The sequence below is a fragment of the Gallinula chloropus genome (assembly GCF_964237585.1).
Source record: "Gallinula chloropus genome assembly, chromosome: 13".
Lineage (NCBI taxonomy): Eukaryota > Metazoa > Chordata > Aves > Gruiformes > Rallidae > Gallinula > Gallinula chloropus.
In genome coordinates, this window is record NC_140098.1 from 12,850,852 (window position 1) to 12,870,624 (window position 19,773).

The following is a 19,773-nucleotide window of genomic DNA, read 5'->3' on the forward strand; positions in this document are numbered from 1 at the left end:
GTTTTTGGTAGCCATGTCTCAGCTAATCTGGAAGGAGCAACAATGGGACTTTGAAAATTCAGGAAGAGAAGCTGACCCCAGGCGACTTTGTGCCCGACCTTATCACCTGCTCAGGGTTATTACACCAACCTCCAGCCCAGGGACCGCGGCTGCCCCGAGCATGAACAAGATCAGACCAGATCCCTTCCCACTTCGCCAGCCCAACGCCCACCCTCCGTGCCAGGAGCTTTGCTGTGTTTCTAACTAACGCAGCACGGAGTTCAATGTTCTGATGAAAAACTAGAGTCTCCAGGCTCAGTCGGTTGGTTTGAGCTACAGAAATTATCCAGCAAATATGACTCCTTCCAGGCATGAAATTCCCACAGCCCCCAAGAGCATTTCTCCCGGGAGAACAAGGGCCCTAATTTTCATTTATTAACACTCACACTCGAGGCTCTCTACAGGCATTCGAGGCTGTAACAGCAGAAAGAAAACCACGAAGCCATTAAAGCAACAACAGCAATGAGCTCAAACATGAACACCACGTCTGTGCAGGCAGGGCTGCTAAAGACTTGATCCTAACGGCAGTTCTTCTCCAGCACCCCCACCCCACAAGGACTGCGGGTTGACCGGTCCATGGCCGGCTTTTAGGTCCATGGCCCAGTCGCCAGCCTGACAACCACCTCTCCATCTCCATCACACACAGCGAAGCACTGCCATTCTGTAGTGGCTCCTGTCAGGATCTGAGCCAAAGCTCATGGAACTCATAGGCAGACACAGGCTGTCAGGCTGTTTCCACAGGCAGTATCTTACCCTACCCAAAGCAAACGCTTGGACCCACAGCAGCCTGCAGCTAAAAGCACGAGGCGAACAAATCCGCCCTGCCCAGGGGCTTCAGGCATGTGCACAGCAGCCACGGCTCTGCTGCCACACAAGGATTTGGTCATCTACCCTTGAACCACACACCCAAGCTGGAACATGGGGCACTGCCAGCACCCCTAAAACCCATCCTCTCTCCCTTTCTGAACCACATCCCAGCTTCTGTGGCATCAATTCACCGTGCACAGCTGTGCTGTGTCCACATCCTGACCACTGCTGTCACCCACAGAGCTCTGCTATCACCCAGCTCACCCAAAATGCTCCCGCAAACCCCAATCCAAGTCAAAATCTTTTAATCTCAACCTGCAAACACCTTCTCAACAAGAGTTCTGCGCATCCCTGCCCAGTTCTCACGAGGGAGTTTGAATCTCTGGCAAAACCAACAGCAGTTGAATTTAAAAGATGCCAAACTGGAGACATGCAAACAGCCAAAAGCAGCGGCAGGAGCATCACCCCCCGCCTCACCTCGGCAGGCTCCAGCCTCATACCCACTTACCCAGCACACACACACATTCCTGGCTGCCAGAACAGACAACAGGCCCTATTTCCTGGCTTACTGCTGTCCTACTCAGCACTGCATTAACCCTGAGGTGTCACAGACACTTCACCCAGTTACACCCCACCCTGAAGGCACTGAAACCCTCATTTACACGTCGCAACACTGAGGTTTAAGCTCCAAACACCCAAAGGCCCGTGAACAAGAAGAGGAGGGCAGCATCAGCAGCCTCCATCCCCTCCACTCCTGCCCCAGGGCCTGGATGCGGCCACAGCTGCATCCCATGGGGGGGCAGACCTTGGCCTGGGAAGTCTGCTCTGATGGGGAGCACAGCGGGGCAGCTGGAGGGGGCGGGGCAGCTGGGGGGGGCAGGCCCCGACACAAAACGCTGCCGCCTCCTCCAGCCCGGCATGAGAGCCCCCCCTTCGCTCCTTAGGCAGCCTCCCCCCTGAAATCCCGCCCTCCGTCCCTCCCAAACAGACCGCCTCCTGGCAGGGAAGCCTCCCCGGCAGGAGGGTGAGCACCACGGCCTGACACAGTTCGGGCGGCACCCAGCTCACACCCAACACCCCCCCCCGGGCACGCTGTGCCAGGCACCCCGACCGCTCCAGCCCCCAGCCCCGGCGCTCCGCCCGCCCCCGCCCCTCCCGAGGCCGCACCTCCGGAACGCAGCCACCGCCCCAAAAACACGGGCTTGGGCACCGCTATCCCCCCCTCCCGCTCCCGGGGGCCGTGGGGACACTCACACGCCGGAGCGTGGCTGCCAGCCGGGCTGCTGCCGCTGGCAATGAAGCAACGGACACAAACGTTCCCGTGGCAACGGCGGGACGCGAGCGAGGCCCGTGCGGCAGCGCCCGGACAGCCCCGCCTGCGGGCCCGGCCAGCCCCGGGCAGAGCTGACCAAGCGCCGCACCTCGGCGGGGAGTTACTACCCGCTCGCTCCTGCCCCGGGACCGGGGAAACCGGCGCCACGGGCGTGGGGCAGATGCCGCTTGGTGATAGCTCAGAGCCCAGTTCAACCAGCTCACTGCCTTGCCGGCGTTCCCTGACCCCCGGCCCGGCTCTCCGCACAGCCTGGCACCCACATGCAAACCACAAGCAACAGGCTCTGACACTCAGCGCTCCCCACGTTCTGCTTCACACCAGCTCCAGCACCCTCCAAGCGATGTTAGAGCCTCAAGTGCCTCCTGCCTGCCCCACCGTGCACTGCAAGCAGCTCCTCTTGCAGGAGCGCAGACGGGTGGCTGAATCGTGCTGAAATATACACAGGAAATCCTCCTCCTTCAGCAGCTATAAGGCACCTCTCTCCAGAGTAACTGGTTCATTTGCCTTTCTATTACACTTTGCTGGGAGAGCCGGAGAGGAGATCTGCTAAAAGGGAGAACCAGGATGCTCCCGAACACTTTTCTTCACCTAAATCATCTTGCCCTGTTCAGGCTTAAGTAGCAGGACCACGTTTCTTGCTTAGAAATCACCCGCTTAGCCGTAATTACCATATAAACAGCATCTCACGGGAGCCAGGAAAGGAGAATTTCCAGGACTAATCTCTTGCCCCTCCAGCCCACCACTAAGTGGCTGAGCGCTTTCTAAATCAAGCCTTGCTCCCCAGGAAGCCTCACCTGGCACCTTTATACTCCAGCCCCTCTTGTCTTTTTATCACTTCGGTACTGCCATCCCACAATTTATTGTAAAAGCTCCACCACGGCAGAGATAATTAACAGGAGCCTCGTGTTACACCTTCCCCTTCCTGCTTTTCATAAACTCAAGCTCTCAGCTGGCGGTGAGGTGAGCAAGGCGGACCAGGCTCCCTTCCAAGGGCCTCCCAGAGCTCCACGTGCTGTGAATTTACAGCCACAGCTCCTGCCGTCAGCGCCCCCAGCCCCGGCGCTCCGCCCGCCCCCGCCCCTCCCGAGGCCGCACCTCCGGAACGCAGCCACCGCCCCAAAAACACGGGCTTGGCACCGGAATCTCCCCCCTCCCGCTCCCGGGGGGCGTGGGGATACTCACACGCCGGAGCGTGGCTGCCAGCCGGGCTGCTGCCGCTGGCAATGAAGCAACGGACACAAACGTTCCCGTGGCAACGGCGGGACGCGAGCGAGGCCCGTGCGGCAGCGCCCGGCCAGCCCTGCCTGCGGGCCCGGCCAGCCCCGGGCAGAGCCGACCAAGCGCCGCACCTCGGCGGGGAGTTACTACCCGCTCGCTCCTGCCCCGGGACCGGGGAAACCGGCGCCACGGCCGTGGGGCAGATGCCGCTTGGTGATAGCTCAGAGCCCAGTTCAACCAGCTCACTGCCTTGCCGGCGTCTCCTGACCCCCGGCCCGGCTCTCCGCACAGCCTGGCACCCACATGCAAACCACAAGCAACAGGCTCTGACAATCAGCGCTCCCCACGTTCTGCTTCACACCAGCTCCAGCACCCTCCAAGCGATGTTAGAGTCTCAAGTGCCTCCTGCCTGCCCCACCGTGCACTGCAAGCAGCTCCTCTTGCAGGAGCGCGGACAGGTGGCTGAATCGTGCTGCACTATACACAGGAAATCCTCCTCCTTCAGCTGCTATAAGGCACCTCTCTCCAGAGTAACTGGTTCATTTGCCTTTCTATTACACTTTGCTGGGAGAGCCAGGATGCTCCCGAACACTTTTCTTCGCCTAAATCATCTTGCCCTGTTCAGGCTTAAGTAGCAGGACCACGTTTCTTGCTTAGAAATCACCTGCTTAGCTGTAATTACCGTATAAACAGCATCTCACGGGAGCCAGGAAAGGAGAAGAAGATTTTCCAGGACTAATCTCTTGCCCCTCCAGCCCACCACTAAGTGGCTGAGCGCTTTCTAAATCAAGCCTTGCTCCCCAGGAAGCCTCACCTGGCACCTTTATACTCCAGCCCCTCTTGTCTTTTTATCACTTCTGTACTGCCATCCCACAATTTATTGTAAAAGCTCCACCACGGCAGAGATAATTAACAGGAGCCTCGTGTTACACCTTCCCCTTCCTGCTTTTCATAAACTCAAGCTCTCAGCTGGCGGTGAGGTGGGCAAGGCGGACCAGGCTCCCTTCCAAGGGCCTCCCAGAGCTCCACGTGCTGTGAATTTACAGCCACAGCTCCTGCCGTCAGCGCCCCCAGCCCCGGCGCTCCGCCCGCCCCCGCCCCTCCCGAGGCCGCACCTCCGGAACGCAGCCACCGCCCCAAAAACACGGGCTTGGCACCGGAATCTCCCCCCTCCCGCTCCCGGGGGGCGTGGGGATACTCACACGCCGGAGCGTGGCTGCCAGCCGGGCTGCTGCCGCTGGCAATGAAGCAACGGACACAAACGTTCCCGTGGCAACGGCGGGACGCGAGCGAGGCCCGTGCGGCAGCGCCCGGCCAGCCCCGCCTGCGGGCCCGGCCAGCCCCGGGCAGAGCCGACCAAGCGCCGCACCTCGGCGGGGAGTTACTACCCGCTCGCTCCTGCCCCGGGACCGGGGAAACCGGCGCCACGGGCGTGGGGCAGATGCCGCTTGGTGATAGCTCAGAGCCCAGTTCAACCAGCTCACTGCCTTGCCGGCGTCTCCTGACCCCCGGCCCGGCTCTCCGCACAGCCTGGCACCCACATGCAAACCACAAGCAACAGGCTCTGACACTCAGCGCTCCCCACGTTCTGCTTCACACCAGCTCCAGCACCCTCCAAGCGATGTTAGAGTCTCAAGTGCCTCCTGCCTGCCCCACCGTGCACTGCAAGCAGCTCCTCTTGCAGGAGCGCGGACAGGTGGCTGAATCGTGCTGCACTATACACAGGAAATCCTCCTCCTTCAGCTGCTATAAGGCACCTCTCTCCAGAGTAACTGGTTCATTTGCCTTTCTATTACACTTTGCTGGGAGAGCCAGGATGCTCCCGAACACTTTTCTTCGCCTAAATCATCTTGCCCTGTTCAGGCTTAAGTAGCAGGACCACGTTTCTTGCTTAGAAATCACCTGCTTAGCTGTAATTACCGTATAAACAGCATCTCACGGGAGCCAGGAAAGGAGAAGAAGATTTTCCAGGACTAATCTCTTGCCCCTCCAGCCCACCACTAAGTGGCTGAGCGCTTTCTAAATCAAGCCTTGCTCCCCAGGAAGCCTCACCTGGCACCTTTATACTCCAGCCCCTCTTGTCTTTTTATCACTTCTGTACTGCCATCCCACAATTTATTGTAAAAGCTCCACCACGGCAGAGATAATTAACAGGAGCCTCGTGTTACACCTTCCCCTTCCTGCTTTTCATAAACTCAAGCTCTCAGCTGGCGGTGAGGTGAGCAAGGCGGACCAGGCTCCCTTCCAAGGGCCTCCCAGAGCTCCACGTGCTGTGAATTTACAGCCACAGCTCCTGCCGTCAGCACTTAGAGCACTATTTTCTCTCCCCCAGCACCTCATCTCTGCTATCTTGGGCTTCCCAACTTGCATCAACCCTTCCCCCCCACTATTTACTCTTTTTCCTGCATAGGGACCACGTTTCATTGTGGTTGGCAACACATCAGAGCTTCCACGCAACAAGAGACCTCGGAGTGGAAAAGCAGGAGACAAAAGGACTATTACCGGGTCCCCAGGTCGGCAGCAAGTGGCCTGAGCGGGGTCAGAGCTGCCTCTGCCGGGCTGAGGAGCACGTTAGCGAAGCGCTGCCACTCTGTAGTGGATCCTGTAAGGATCGGAGCCAAAGCTCATGGAACTCATAGGCAGACACAGGCTGTCAGGCTGTTTCCACAGGCAGTATCTTACCCTACCCAAAGCAAGTGCTTGGACCCACAGCAGCCTGCAGCTAAAAGCACGAGGCGAACAAATCCGCGCTGCCCAGGGGCTTCAGGCATGTGCACAGCAGCCACGGCTCTGCTGCCACACAAGGATTTGGTCATCTACCCTTGAACCACACACCCAAGCTGGAACATGGGGCACTGCCAGCACCCCTGAAAGCCATCCTCTCTCCCTTTCTGAACCACATCCCAGCTTCTGTGGCATCAATTCACCGTGCACAGCTGTGCTGTGTCCACATCCTGACCACTGCTGTCACCCACAGAGCTCTGCTATCACCCAGCTCACCCAAAATGCTCCCGCAAACCCCAATCCAAATCAAAATCTTTTAATCTCAACCTGCAAACACCTTCTCAACAAGAGTTCTGCGCATCCCTGCCCAGTTCTTACAAGGGAGTTTGAATCTCTGGCAAAACCAACAGCAGTTGAATTTAAAAGATGCCAAACTGGAGACATGCAAACAGCCAAAAGCAGCAGCAGGAGCATCACCCCCAGCCTCACCTCGGCAGGCTCCAGCCTCATACCCACCCAGCACACACACGCATTCCTGGCTGCCAGAACAGACAACGGGCCCTATTTCCTGGCTTACTGCTGTCCTACTCAGCACTGCACTAACCCTGAGGTGTCACGGAAACTTCACCCAGTTACTCCCTACCCTTCAGGCACTGAAACCCTCATTTACACGTCGCAACACTGAGGTTTAAGCTCCAAACACCCAAAGGCCCGTGAACAAGAAGAGGAGGGCAGCACCAGCAGCCTCCATCCCCTCCACTCCTGCCCCAGGGCCTGGATGCGGCCACAGCCGCATCCCATGGGGGGGCAGACCTTGGCCTGGGAAGTCTGCTCTGATGGGGAGCACAGCGGGGCAGCTGGAGGGGGCGGGGCAGCTGGGGGGGGCAGGCCCCAACACAAAACGCTGCCGCCTCCTCTAGCCCGGCATGAGAGCCCCCCCTTCGCTCCTTAGGCAGCCTCCCCCCTGATATCCCGCCCTCCCTCCCTCCCAAACAGACCGCCTCCAGGCAGGGAAGCCTCCCCGGCAGGAGGGTGAGCACCACGGCCTGACACAGTTCGGGCGGCACCCAGCTCACACCCAACACCCCCCCCCGGGCACGCTGTGCCAGGCACCCCGACCGCTCCAGCCCCCAGCCCCGGCGCTCCGCCCGCCCCCGCTCCCGCCCCTCCCGAGGCCGCACCTCCGGAACGCGGCCACCGCCCCAAAAACACGGGCTTGGCACCGCTATCCCCCCCCTCCCGCTCCCGGGGGCCGTGGGGACACTCACACGCCGGAGCGTGGCTGCCAGCCGGGCTGCTGCCGCTGGCAATGAAGCAACGGACACAAACGTTCCCGTGGCAACGGCGGGACGCGAGCGAGGCCCGTGCGGCAGCGCCCGGCCAGCCCCGCCTGCGGGCCCGGCCAGCCCCGGGCAGAGCCGACCAAGCGCCGCACCTCGGCGGGGAGTTACTACCCGCTCGCTCCTGCCCCGGGACCGGGGAAACCGGCGCCACGGGCGTGGGGCAGATGCCGCTTGGTGATAGCTCAGAGCCCAGTTCAACCAGCTCACTGCCTTGCCGGCGTCTCCTGACCCCCGGCCCGGCTCTCCGCACAGCCTGGCACCCACATGCAAACCACAAGCAACAGGCTCTGACACTCAGCGCTCCCCACGTTCTGCTTCACACCAGCTCCAGCACCCTCCAAGCGATGTTAGAGTCTCAAGTGCCTCCTGCCTGCCCCACCGTGCACTGCAAGCAGCTCCTCTTGCAGGAGCGCAGACGGGTGGCTGAATCGTGCTTCACTATACACAGTAAATCCTCCTCCTTCAGCAGCTATAAGGCACCTCTCTCCAGAGTAACTGGTTCATTTGCCTTTCTATTACACTTTGCTGGGAGAGCCGGAGAGGAGATCTGCTAAAAGGGAGAACCAGGATGCTCCCGAACACTTTTCTTCACCTAAATCATCTTGCCCTGTTCAGGCTTAAGTAGCAGGACCACGTTTCTTGCTTAGAAATCACCCGCTTAGCTGTAATTACCATATAAACAGCATCTCACGGGAACCAGGAAAGGAGATTTTCCAGGACTAATCTCTTGCCCCTCCAGCCCACCACTAAGTGGCTGAGAGCTTTCTAAATCAAGCCTTGCTCCCCAGGAAGCCTCACCTGGCACCTTTATACTCCAGCCCCTCTTGTCTTTTTATCACTTCGGTACTGCCATCCCACAATTTATTGTAAAAGCTCCACCACGGCAGAGATAATTAACAGGAGCCTCGTGTTACACCTTCCCCTTCCTGCTTTTCATAAACTCAAGCTCTCAGCTGGCGGTGAGGTGAGCAAGGCGGACCAGGCTCCCTTCCAAGGGCCTCCCAGAGCTCCACGTGCTGTGAATTTACAGCCACAGCTCCTGCCGTCAGCGCCCCCAGCCCCGGCGCTCCGCCCGCCCCCGCCCCTCCCGAGGCCGCACCTCCGGAACGCAGCCACCGCCCCAAAAACACGGGCTTGGCACCGGAATCTCCCCCCTCCCGCTCCCGGGGGGCGTGGGGATACTCACACGCCGGAGCGTGGCTGCCAGCCGGGCTGCTGCCGCTGGCAATGAAGCAACGGACACAAACGTTCCCGTGGCAACGGCGGGACGGGAGCGAGGCCCGTGCGGCAGCGCCCGGACAGCCCGGCCTGCGGGCCCGGCCTCACCCTGCCTGAGGGTGGATGTGGGAAGCTTCCCGTTTCCATGAAGAGTGCTGGGATCTCAGGTTGTCAGATGCTCCTCACGAGCTATGGGGGGAGTTTGGGGTTTCCACCAATGTCAGCTTCACCCTCCTTTCCCCATGTAAATCAGAAAGCTGTAAATAGCCTCTAGACGAGCAGGGATCTAAAGTTTGTGTGCTGAATCTCCTCCCAACTTTGAGTTCAACAGGTTCAATGTCCTTATTCCCCTCTCAGTTCAGCGATCACACCTAGGCTACACATTCAGCCTGAGTTGATCCCTGTGCTGCAATGCTCTTTTACAGCAGCGTAGATGATGGAGCAGGTCACCCCCAATTTGTGCTGGAATCCTTCAGACCTGGGACTGCGGGGTGGGAGAGGCTGGAGAACATATCTGGTGGGTCTGGCAATCTTGAATACATCTTAAGAGCTTTTCTGCTTGCCCAAGGCCAGCTCTTCTTATTTCTGGGGAGCTCTGAGTGGTATTGCTCCTTCCCAAAATGGGGATACTGGTGTCTGAGCACAGCTGAGGCTGCGTGTGCTACTGCAGCGCTGCTGGCAGGCAGCAGTGAGTTGAGGGACAGGCACGTAATTAGCAACTGCACCTATTTTAATGGCATCTTCCCTTCCTCTTATGTGAATCTGTACCCTAAGTCATTGAGTCAGTGATGAAGAATTAATTGAGTGGTTGTGGTTGCCATTAGAGAAACAGCAGTCACCCCCTGCCACGCTGCTCAGAGATGGCTTTTGTTCCGTGCTTTGCCCTCCCTGTTTGTGCCAGAACAGTAGGTGGGTACAGACCTGGGAAGATGCAGCTTCACCAAACACCCAGAGCAGGACCCTGGGTTGGTGTTGGTGGAGCAGCAGCAGCTTGTTGTCCATCCCACCGAGTGTCTCACCTGCAGCCCTGGTATTTCCCTGGGGTTGTGTGTCCTTCTGGAGTTGGTCTGGGGAGCCGAATCCTGCTGGGTGGGCCCCTGCGCATAGTCAGAGCTGCAGCCACGTTGGCAGTTGTGGTCCTGGTTTTTAATCTTACATAGAGGCTTACTGCAGAGGCTGGGCTAATAGTAACTTGGAGCAGCGTCTGCCCTGACAGCTCTGGGTGGGGAGACAAGTGTTGCCTCCATCAAGTAAATAGCCATGAGAGGCACAGTGACCCTTCGGGGCTAATTACAGCAGCCTGGGTTAGTCTGGGCTGTTCCAGTGCTGCATGTCCATTGGGAATATGGCCCTGTGCTTCTCCTGGGGACCCAGAAGGCTGATCCTGGAAGTTTTTCACTTCCTATTTAGAGATTTTAATTGTTTTAATATATGGCTTGAGACAAACCAGGTTGCTAGAGCAGCAGCACACCTTGCTGAGGATTGTTTTTTGTGTCTCCTCATCAATGCTGTTACAATACTCTGCCATGTCCTATGGGGAAAAAATCATCAGAGTTATCACCATGTACCTGAAATATGCTCACAGTGTGGAAGGTGAAGTTGTTACTTGAGGCTGGTGGCTGATGGAGACTGAGCTGAAAAACATGGGACTTGGGGTATGTGGAGGGTCAGCCCTGCCGAGAGCTGTCGCCGGCAGCGCTGTGGCCAGTATGGCAACGTCAGTCTGGCCACAGCAGCAGTGAGAGTGCTCAGCTCTGGCTGTCACATTAGAAAGAGCTAAGGAGTTGGCAGCAGATCATTTTAGGCTCCTGGGAGAAGGGCTGGCTCCTCCAGGAGATGCAGATTCACCGCTGTCCAAGGCAAAGTATTGATGCTTTTGATGCTGACTGGGGCAAGGCAGGAATAACTTGTCTGGGGAATGTGGGCATGTTCCCCAGGGCATGCAGCATGGGCCTTCCTGCTCAGAGCTGATTTGTAACCTGAGTTTCACCAGCTGTGTTACTGGGTGTGTGGGTTACGTGAGCTACGCTCCCAGGAACTCTGCTGCCTGTTTGAGGAGGTTCTTGGGGACACAGCTCAGTGACAGGTTACAGAGCCACTGCTACACACAGGTACCTGTGGATTTCCTCTTCTATACATGGCCCCTCGTGCTCTCTCCAACCCTGCTCTGAGCTGCCCTTGCCAAGCAAAGAGTGAATGAGACCACTTGTGTTGGAAGCCTTGGCTGGCCCTACAGCTCTGTACATGAGGCAGTTGGAGAGCACCCAGTCATAGTCCCCTCTGCTCCACAGTCAACATCTCCTCTGGCAGCCAGATTCTCCTGGAGTTGAGTGGCCTGTGAGCTAATCCTGGTGGCAGAGCCCTCTGCTCTTTGTTTTGAGGTGTGCTGCTGATGTGCCCGTCTCCACCCTGGCATCCAAATTCAGCAGCACTGCTGAGCACCGTGCATCTCCCTAGCAAGCTGCCTTCAGGGAGTGTGAGGGGGTGCCCCAGGCAGCTTGGGTGCAACCATCTGACCACTTTCCTCTGTCCTGTGACAAACAGTTTCTCACCAGCTTGGATGTCTCCTCCATAGTCTTCTTTCTGACAGTTTCTTGGCTTCAATGTTCTTTTTTGCTTGACACTGTTAATACTTCCCCCCTCCCCGTGCCATGCAAGTGGCAGGATGTTACTGGTGTCTGTGCAGCTGTGAAAAAGGCTGCTGGGCTTCCTTAACTCAGTGCATGGGCGAAGCTGTGATCTGGGGGGACCTGAGCCAGGGACCTAAGTGGCTGATTCCAGAAGCACAAGCTTGAATTCCACGATCAGATGGGTAACCCTCAGTGAAGTGTCTTCTGCGAATCCGTTTCAAACTAGAGATGAGGTGCTTGTCCTTCAGCTGCTGGCTGCTCCCATACTTTGTGCAGTCTGTGAGCATATAGGGTGCTGTGCCTTTCATTGCCCTGGAGAGTTAAATCCCCCAGGGAAAGGAGCAGGCAGAGCCAGGTCTGCAGGAGCAGGGCTGAGCTGCCTTGCGATTTCATTCTTAAAACACACTGGCAGGTTTAAAGCTGAAGAAGAGGAGATGAGTGAAGAAAGGTGAGCAATGAAAGCTTGCCTCAGGATGTTCAGCCCAGTGGGATTGTGGGGGCAGAGAGCTTTTGAGTCAGACCTCCCACTTTGTGCACACCTCAGTGAATTTTCAGGCCGAGTTGCTGGGAGGGAAGTGTCCATGTTTTGTCCTGACCTATCCAAGGTTAGTTTAAAAAAACAGTTGTTGCCCTGTGAGGGTGATGCAGAAGTATGAATGGTTCTTGTCCCTTGTATGGCTGCTGAGGCTGGAATGCTTTGGGAACTCCCTCCTCTGCTGGTGCTGCCTGCCCTGCACCCCAAAGCAGCGTCTCCTCTGACAGCTCCTCGCAGCCACCCTGTTGCTATGCAGACACTGCTTCCTGCACGTAGCCAGCTGTGTTGCTCCCTCATGGGAGGAGAACAAGCATTTAGCACCTGCCAGCCCTGTGGAGGCATGTCTCTGCCTCCTTGGGCACCAACAGGATTAGTTTTGCAGTTGGTTACATGATGCCTGCCAAAATAGCAGGCAAAGCTGAAGGGGTTGGGGGCTACTTACAGGTTTGATGTTGGCTCGTGCTCTGTGTGCAGAAGGGAGACCAGCCCAGGTCTGTATGGCCTCACACAGTCAGTGCTGGCAACAAGCTGAGCAGATGGTTGAGCTGGGTCCGAGTGATCCTCACGGTGATGGTTCTGATAGTTTTACCGCCAGCCAGCCCTGGGAGCAGAGCAGGGGATGTGTCTGTAAAGGAGCCTCCTCCTCACCCTGCTGGGCTGGGCAAAGGGGCTTTGGAGCCTGCTGTCAGGGCTGCATGGGGCAGCTGCTGCACAGGGCTCTGTCCTTCAGAGCCTTCTCCACTCCCCAGCTGCTTGCTGGGCACCACTCCCTCTTCAGCAGGTGCGTTGTCTCCGACCACCAGCATCACAGGGCACCTGGAAGTGAGGGGAGGAAGGGGCACAGTCAGGGCTTGGCCTGGGTGGGCTCCACTGCCCTGGAAACCCCCACGCCATGCCAATGTGACTCTTACCGCAGTGTCTTGGCATTGGGCACGGTCCCAGGCCGGTTGATGTCCAGGTCCCTGCGGCTGATGGAGAAGAAAGAGGGCCAGTATGAGCCCTACAGGCAGGTGCTGCCACCAAAGCGCAAGAGCCGGGGCCTCACCAGCTCTGGGAAGCAGCACTGAGCCCCCTGTTCCAGCACCCCATGGCCACCTCTGCTACAACTTGAGTAGAGCTGACACTGTGGGTTGCTGCAACCAGCAGCATGGCGAGGTTCGCAACCCTCTTTGTGCATGGGATGGCATCTCTTGCCCCTGCCCCAGACCTGTTCTAGCACCCAGCACAGGCAGAGACACAGTAACACGTGCCTGTGGCAGAGGCAAGGTGCCACCACTCCCACATTCCTGTGCCAGGTGATGACAACACCCTACAGGGGTGAGGGTTCTCATGGTGGCCTCGGGGCCACCTACCAGCACTGTGGCCCCTCACCTTGGCACAGATGGGGGGGCTGCCTGCTGGCAGGGACTCCTGAGGTGCTCACCTGTTGTACATGTTGAGGAAGAGCTGGAGGTTGAACTGGTTCACCACGCTGCCAATCTGCTGCCGATAGCTCTGCACCAGCTCCGTGTTGTTCACCAGTTCTTCCTGCGTGAGCAGGAGATGGAGATCAGGGCAGGCACTGCTGCATGTCACAGAAACCCTACTCCCCCAGACCAGTCCATAAGGTGCCAGCCCGTGATGTGGAGGAGGAGGATGCTGGGCACAAGTCACATACACGTCGAGGCTAAGCCCCAGATCTGACAGGAGGGATGCCAGCAGGGCTGGACTAGTCTGATCCCTGGGAACAGTGTAGGGCCAATGGCACTGTGGCCTGGCAGGCAGGGCACAGGGAGGGGGCCAGCTGCAGGGCCAGCAGGATGCACAGCCCTTACCTGGCTAAAGAGGTGGGACAGAACAGTGTCTGGCAGCGTGCTGGTGAGGCCAGAGAGCTGTGGAGGGAACATAAGAAGTTAACATGCTGCTGTGGCTGGCTCCTGCCCCAGGGAGTCACTGGGTGTGGGAAGGGGGTTGGGACCCTGCCCACCTTGGCGGCTGCCCAGTCAATCCAGCCTTTGCCATTGGGGTCGATGTTCATGAGGACCAGTCCTTCAACCAGATCGGGGAAGATGAGCTGCAGTGAGCAAGAGGGATGATGCTCAGCAGGAAGGGGAGGTGCACCCCGTGCAGCCCCTGACAAGCACCACTGCCCCACTGCACAGACATCGTACAGGGATGACATGCCCCATCCTTGGAGAGATGGGAGACCTGTGACTTCCCAGCTGCCATGGCACTGCCACCCTGGCCCCCCTCATCCCTCCAGCAGTCTTCACAGTGGCACAGCCTGGCCAGGGTGTCAGGTCCTGTTCTTCCCCATGCTCAAGGCTGACTGCAGGTATGGACAACTCGGGGCCAGCCCACCCCAGCCCCAGGCTCACCGCAAACTTGGCCAGCACGTAGGCTCCTGCCCCAACACCAATCCCGATCACATACTTGAACCTGGAAAGCAGAGAGGTGCGTATGGGGGGACAGTGGGCTCCAGCGTGGGTTCCCTGGGGGTCCCCTTCACCCACAGCATGGGGCACAAGAAGACACACTGGGTGCCAGCTTACAAGGACAACTCCCCCAGCCTCAAGCCCCTGCCTGTCTCCCTGCCCCATGCCCTCAAACTGACAAACATGGAGTGGACAATGACTCACCCAAAATGCTGTACCACACTGGGCAACATGGCAGCCAGCTGGTCCATGGCGGGGTACTGGTACCTGGGGCACAGGACAGCAGTTATGGGACCCATGCAGAGCAGGAAGGCTGGGACAAGGAAATGCCACCCACCCACACACCCAGCCCCATTGCCCACCCCCAGCCAGTCAGTGCCTTGGGCTTGGCACAGTTCAAAGAGACCTGAAGGCAGAGCACTACTGCCCAGGCAGTGACAACCCAGCGAGCAGGGAGGTGACATCCTGGAGGGCACAAGAAGCTGGCACCTACCCCTGAGGGAACTGCGAGGCTCCTGCCTGCTGGCCTGGCGCATCCACATGGCAAACCACAAAGTGCTTCGTGATCTCCTGCATGTCCTTGTAGTTGAAGAAGGTGTTGAAGCAAAGCTTGTCTGTCAAAGGTCAGGTGGGGATCAGAGACCAAACACCCTAGCACAGGGGCAATAGAGAGAGGTTGCCTGCCCTCCCACTGCTCTTCAACTGGGAGGTGACATGCCACCAAAATTCCACCTCCTTTCCCTCCGGGCTCCTCATCTCCACAGCAGAGACCACAGCCACTGTCAGCAAGGGCTGCATCCCTCCTGGTGATGGGAGGCATGGGGATGGATGGACACAATGAGGAGGAGGAGTTTGGAGTGAGCCTCATCAGCATGGAGGTGTGGGACTGGGGGATGCAAAGCCAGGAGTTGCAGGACCACCCGGTGGGCAGCATGATTAGCAGTCAGGATATTATTTGCCATATCCTTAATCCCCAAGGGATTTGCTCAAGAAAATACGGGATTTAAGAAATGTCTGCAAATCTCCCTGCTTGGAAACAAAGAAACAGCCCCAGCACTGCTGTGGACAAGCCACCACCATTGCAGCAGGGTACAGCCATTGCCAAGGCCTGGAGAGATGCTGTCCCATGCCATCAGTGCCAGGACAACCTTCCTAAAACATGGGGCTGAGGCAGGTTGTAACATCCATCACAACCAAAATGACACACCCCTGGACAGGAGCGTGCTGCTGGAATGGTGAGGCAGCTCACAGAGCTGCCAGTGGCTTGGCCTCAGATGCCAGTGCAGGGGGGATACACTTCTTCCAGTTCACAGGACACTGGGCCTCCCAGCTCAGCTGCGAGAGCACAGCCCAGGGCAGAGGTCTGGGGTGCGGGTCCAAGGCTGCAGCCTAACAGAGAGCACAGCATCCACATCGGGAGCCCTTGCTCAGGGCCCCTCCTTTCCTGTTACTCCCCATCTCCTTTAGCCCCCACTACACCCTGCCGTCAGTTGGGTCCGTGCTCTGAATACCAACAGGCTGGTGGTGGCAGGGCCTGACCCAGCATCCCCTGCATCCCATCCTGCCTGGCATGGGCAGGTGGACAGCTGGCACTGGGGTGGCCGAGCACTCCTGGCTGCACTTGGCCCAGACATTGGGTTTGGCTGAGTATCCAAACCCTCCTGGTTCTCTCAGATGCCTGGGGAGACCCAATGCAGCCTGGGGACCTTCCGCGGGAGGAGGCAAAGGAGCTGAGTCAGGGGCTTTTGGTCACCATTCCAGCACCCCATGCAGCCCCAGGACTGCTCCTGCCTGCCCCTGCACCCTATGGCCCAGGAACCGGCACTCACGGTTGAGGCCCACGTCATGGTACGTCAGGATGGCCGGGCGATTCCCCTTGGGTGAGCCCCGGATGACCATGTGCAGCAGTCCGTAGGGGGTCTCAATGTCATGTTCCTGGGGGAAGAGGAGAGATGGGGTGACACCTGCCTGCCCCAAGACATCCTCTCCTGCCCTGCCATCTCACCCCTCACCGCCGCTTCCTTAAGCAGCTGGGTCCCACGGGAACACAAGGGAAGGAGGTGCGGCCATCCTGGGAAAATCCAGCTCTGGGCATCCCAGTGGTGGCAGACAGCAGGAGAAATCAGATACCAACAATCCCAGCCTCCAACAGGGAAGGGGAAGGGAGGGATTGGTATAGGATAACAGGATTTAGGATTGGACATGGGATGGGATCACAGACTAGGATCAAGGAATAGAGGACTGGGATGGGATGGGATATCCAAGAGGGTGTGGGAGAGGAGGATCGCAGGTCAGGACAGGATAGGACAGGAGATCTTTCAGGGTCTAAGATGGAGAGATTTTTGGCAACAGGGTCACAGTATGGCCTGGATTCCCTGTGCCTGGGAGAAACCGGCAGAGATCAGACCCTGGGAAATGCTGCAGCCTGATCTCAAAATGACAGCTAAAGTAACCTTAAAAAACCCTTGCTCTGAAATGGCTGTGCCCCCATACAGAGACCAGACCTGCCCCGTGCCTCAGTTTTCCTGCCTGGGACAGCTGCAACCTCACCTTCGTGGCCATTGTCCCAGGACAGCAAGGGAAACTGAGGCTGTGAGCCCAAGATCTGTACAAGGCATTGCCCAGGGACAAGGGACCCAGGGTCCAGACACCACTGCCTGCCAGCCAGCCCGCTGGCAGGGACCACAAAAGGGGATGCTGGCAAGGTGCCCAACCGGCCTGGTCCTCTCTGCAGGTACTGGCAGCCTCATGAAGGAGCTGGTGGGAGGGGAGCAGGGATGTGGGCGCTCCCACAGCTCACACGCCGCCAAGGACTCTGAAGGACACAGGCCTGCAGTGGGAGGAACCCCTGAGGACAAGATCTCCTCACTGCAGTGCCTCCTGCCATCGAGATCCACTGTCCCTCAGCAGGTACGTGGTGCCCAAGGGCAGTTCAAGGGCTCTGTGGAGACAATACTCCACTTCTCAGGGGCACCTTGACCCTGGCCCTCATCCTCTTCCTCTCCACAGGGCTGTGTCAGGCAGCCAGCAATGAGGGGGACATCCCCCTGCAACAAGATGTGGGGAAATTGAGGCAGAGAAAGGACCTGGCCCAAGGTCACAAAGCAGGAGGCATCCATGAGGTCTGATCCTGGGCACGGGGCTGCCTTCATCCCCATCGTGGCCCCAACAGCTCAGCCTGCAATCCCATCACAAAATCACATGCCCAAGGTGGCAGCTCCTTCCCCAGCAATGCTTCCCCACCCCCTGACAAGCCACGCACATCTCTGCCCGTGGTGCACCCTCTGCAGCATCGCTGGGTACCGCAGCCCCACTCCTTGCTGCAGGGGTGCTCGCAGATGGGGAGAAGCTGGGGATGCAACAGTGAGGAGCTGCAGGGGGGCAGGGGGGTGGGGGGGTCCACTGGCAACCCATGGCCCCAGCAAGGAGGAGCGCAGGGGTGCCTGAGAGAGTCCAGCCCTGCCCAGGTTACCCCTTCACCACTGCAGTGCTCCCACCTCGCTTGCCTGCCCTCCATGCCAGCCTGTTGTCATTGGGTGTTGCTGTTGCTGCAGAGACTAGGAAGTATCCCAGGGATTGCTTCAAAACAGCAAGAGACCCTCTCCTTCTGCAATCTGCAGCATGTCCCCCACCATCAGCAGCCCACAGCTTGCAGCTGTCCCTGCTCGCCTCGGCCTCAGCACCACATCTCCGCTGGGCTCAGGAAAGACGCTCAAGGACAATGCGTCCCCGAAACCCGGGGCACGTCAGGGATGCGGCAGGACGGCTGGGGGAAGGAAGGGCTCCCCGGCAGCAGGTTTTCTCTCCCCCCCCACCCCTCCCCCAACGCCCACCTCGCCCACACCAAGCCCTCCCGGGTGCAAAGATCCAGCCTGGGCAATCGGGGGAGGTACTGGGACAAAACTCCCTGGGCAGGGAGGGCAAACAAGCACGGGGACGGTGGTACCTACCCCATCCCAGCACTCGGGCATGGCGAGGAACGAGGTGGACGAGGATGCGCAGGCAGGGTGGGCTGAGCACCGCGTCCCGACGTGGGGCACGGCGGTGTAGCAGGCTGGGGCGAAGCAGAGCTGTGTGCTGGCTCAGCCCCTCGCCTCCATTTATAGCGGAGACCCAGCCCTGCGCTAAGCCCTCCCTCTCCCATCCCCCTCCATGGGATGCGCAGCCCCGGCAGGTTTGGCCTCCATTGCAGGCAAGCGCTGTGATGGAGCCAGCACATTGGCTGTCGCAAGAATTATTCATGCTCCAATTGGCCCCAAATACCCTTGTTTATGAAGAAAAAAACCGCCTGGAACCATGCGGTACCTGCTCCATCTTCCCTCCTTCAGCAGACAGACAGGCAGGGCTGCCCGGACAGGGTTGCACCCGCACCCCTTGCAACACAGGCAGCGTCTCGTCGCGGCAGAGCCGGGCAGTGCTCGCCCACACCCATCACGCACACACACAGAGCTCCAGCCCCATGCCAACACACGGGATGATGCCTAAGTCTGCAGTTGCCCTGACCAAGGCCCTGCAGCAACACACATGCGCCAGGACACACACACCCCCCCGAACCGACACTGGTACCTAGAGGGGAAGGACATGCACAGGAACATGTACTGACACAGGGACCAGGCAAAACCATGGCCCCCCACCCCCCCCAAGTCTGTGCACACAGACTTCAGAAAAATAAATGCAATGGCCCATACTGCAGCACATGCACCCCACAAAATGCTTGCACACACCCCACACCCTGCGTGTCTGCATCAGTACATGTTCCTGTGCACGTATGTGCATGGGCATATGCATGTAAGGAGCACGCCTGCTGCATCCTTCTCCTGCGTGCTTAGTGTGTTTGCCACGGGCATCCCACATGCCCATGGATGCACAACAACCTGCACACATGCAGAACTACATGCACATGCTCACAGAGGGGCACAGGCATGTACACATGTGAACACTGCCCAGGCACCTGTGAACCCAACCCAGCAGCACAATCATGCAGCCTGCTGCAGGATGCTGGCACACAGGAGACATGCAGGATTTAGCCCCAACCTGGGCATCACCAGTGGCAGGTAAACAAGGCAGGAGGCAAAACAGCCCAGCAGCACTGAGGGGGTCAGATCATGTCCCTGAGCCAACATGTGCTCTGGACACATGCAGCTTGTGCCCATGGGTGGCCTTGTGCCACCACAGTCCCCAACCTCTCTGCAGGCTCCAGGTGCCGTCCCCCCGCCTTCGGCACAACCAACGCCTGGGCTGCTCCAGCACAAAGCTGGGCCATTACCAATTTAGCAAGAGTCCTGCAGTCTATCCAGTGCCTGCCTAAAGGGGCTGGAGACCCACGTGCCAGCACCAGACCATTGCAGCATCCAGTGAAGACCCTCCAGCCCCCCCACCCACCACATGATGCTCGGTGCCAGCTGCAGTTTGCCATCACATCTGCATCATCCCCACCCAGCAGCTCACCACAGCTTGCTTCCACCATGCCTGGTACACAGAGCAGCCACAGGCTGAGGAGGGTTCCAGCTGC

At 58.6% G+C, this 19,773-nt stretch overlaps 2 protein-coding genes across 2 annotated transcripts in view; one reads left to right on the forward strand and one right to left on the reverse strand.

The window, feature by feature from the left end:
• The window catches only part of LOC311196741 (protein NDRG4-like), a gene marked incomplete at both ends in the record, with an annotated part of 721,213 nt that overhangs the window by 390,291 nt on the left and 311,149 nt on the right, over window positions 1-19,773 (forward strand).
• Window positions 11,600-18,232, reverse strand: LOC311196350 (protein NDRG4-like; the record flags this gene model as incomplete). Its single annotated transcript, XM_084269895.1, has 11 exons — window positions 11,600-12,139; window positions 12,290-12,663; window positions 12,759-12,815; window positions 13,271-13,374; window positions 13,662-13,718; window positions 13,814-13,900; window positions 14,205-14,265; window positions 14,466-14,528; window positions 14,755-14,875; window positions 16,091-16,196; window positions 18,212-18,232. 10 exons carry the CDS (start codon window positions 18,230-18,232, stop codon window positions 12,492-12,494), a joined length of 849 nt encoding a protein of 282 aa, XP_084126021.1. The 3' UTR covers window positions 11,600-12,139; window positions 12,290-12,491.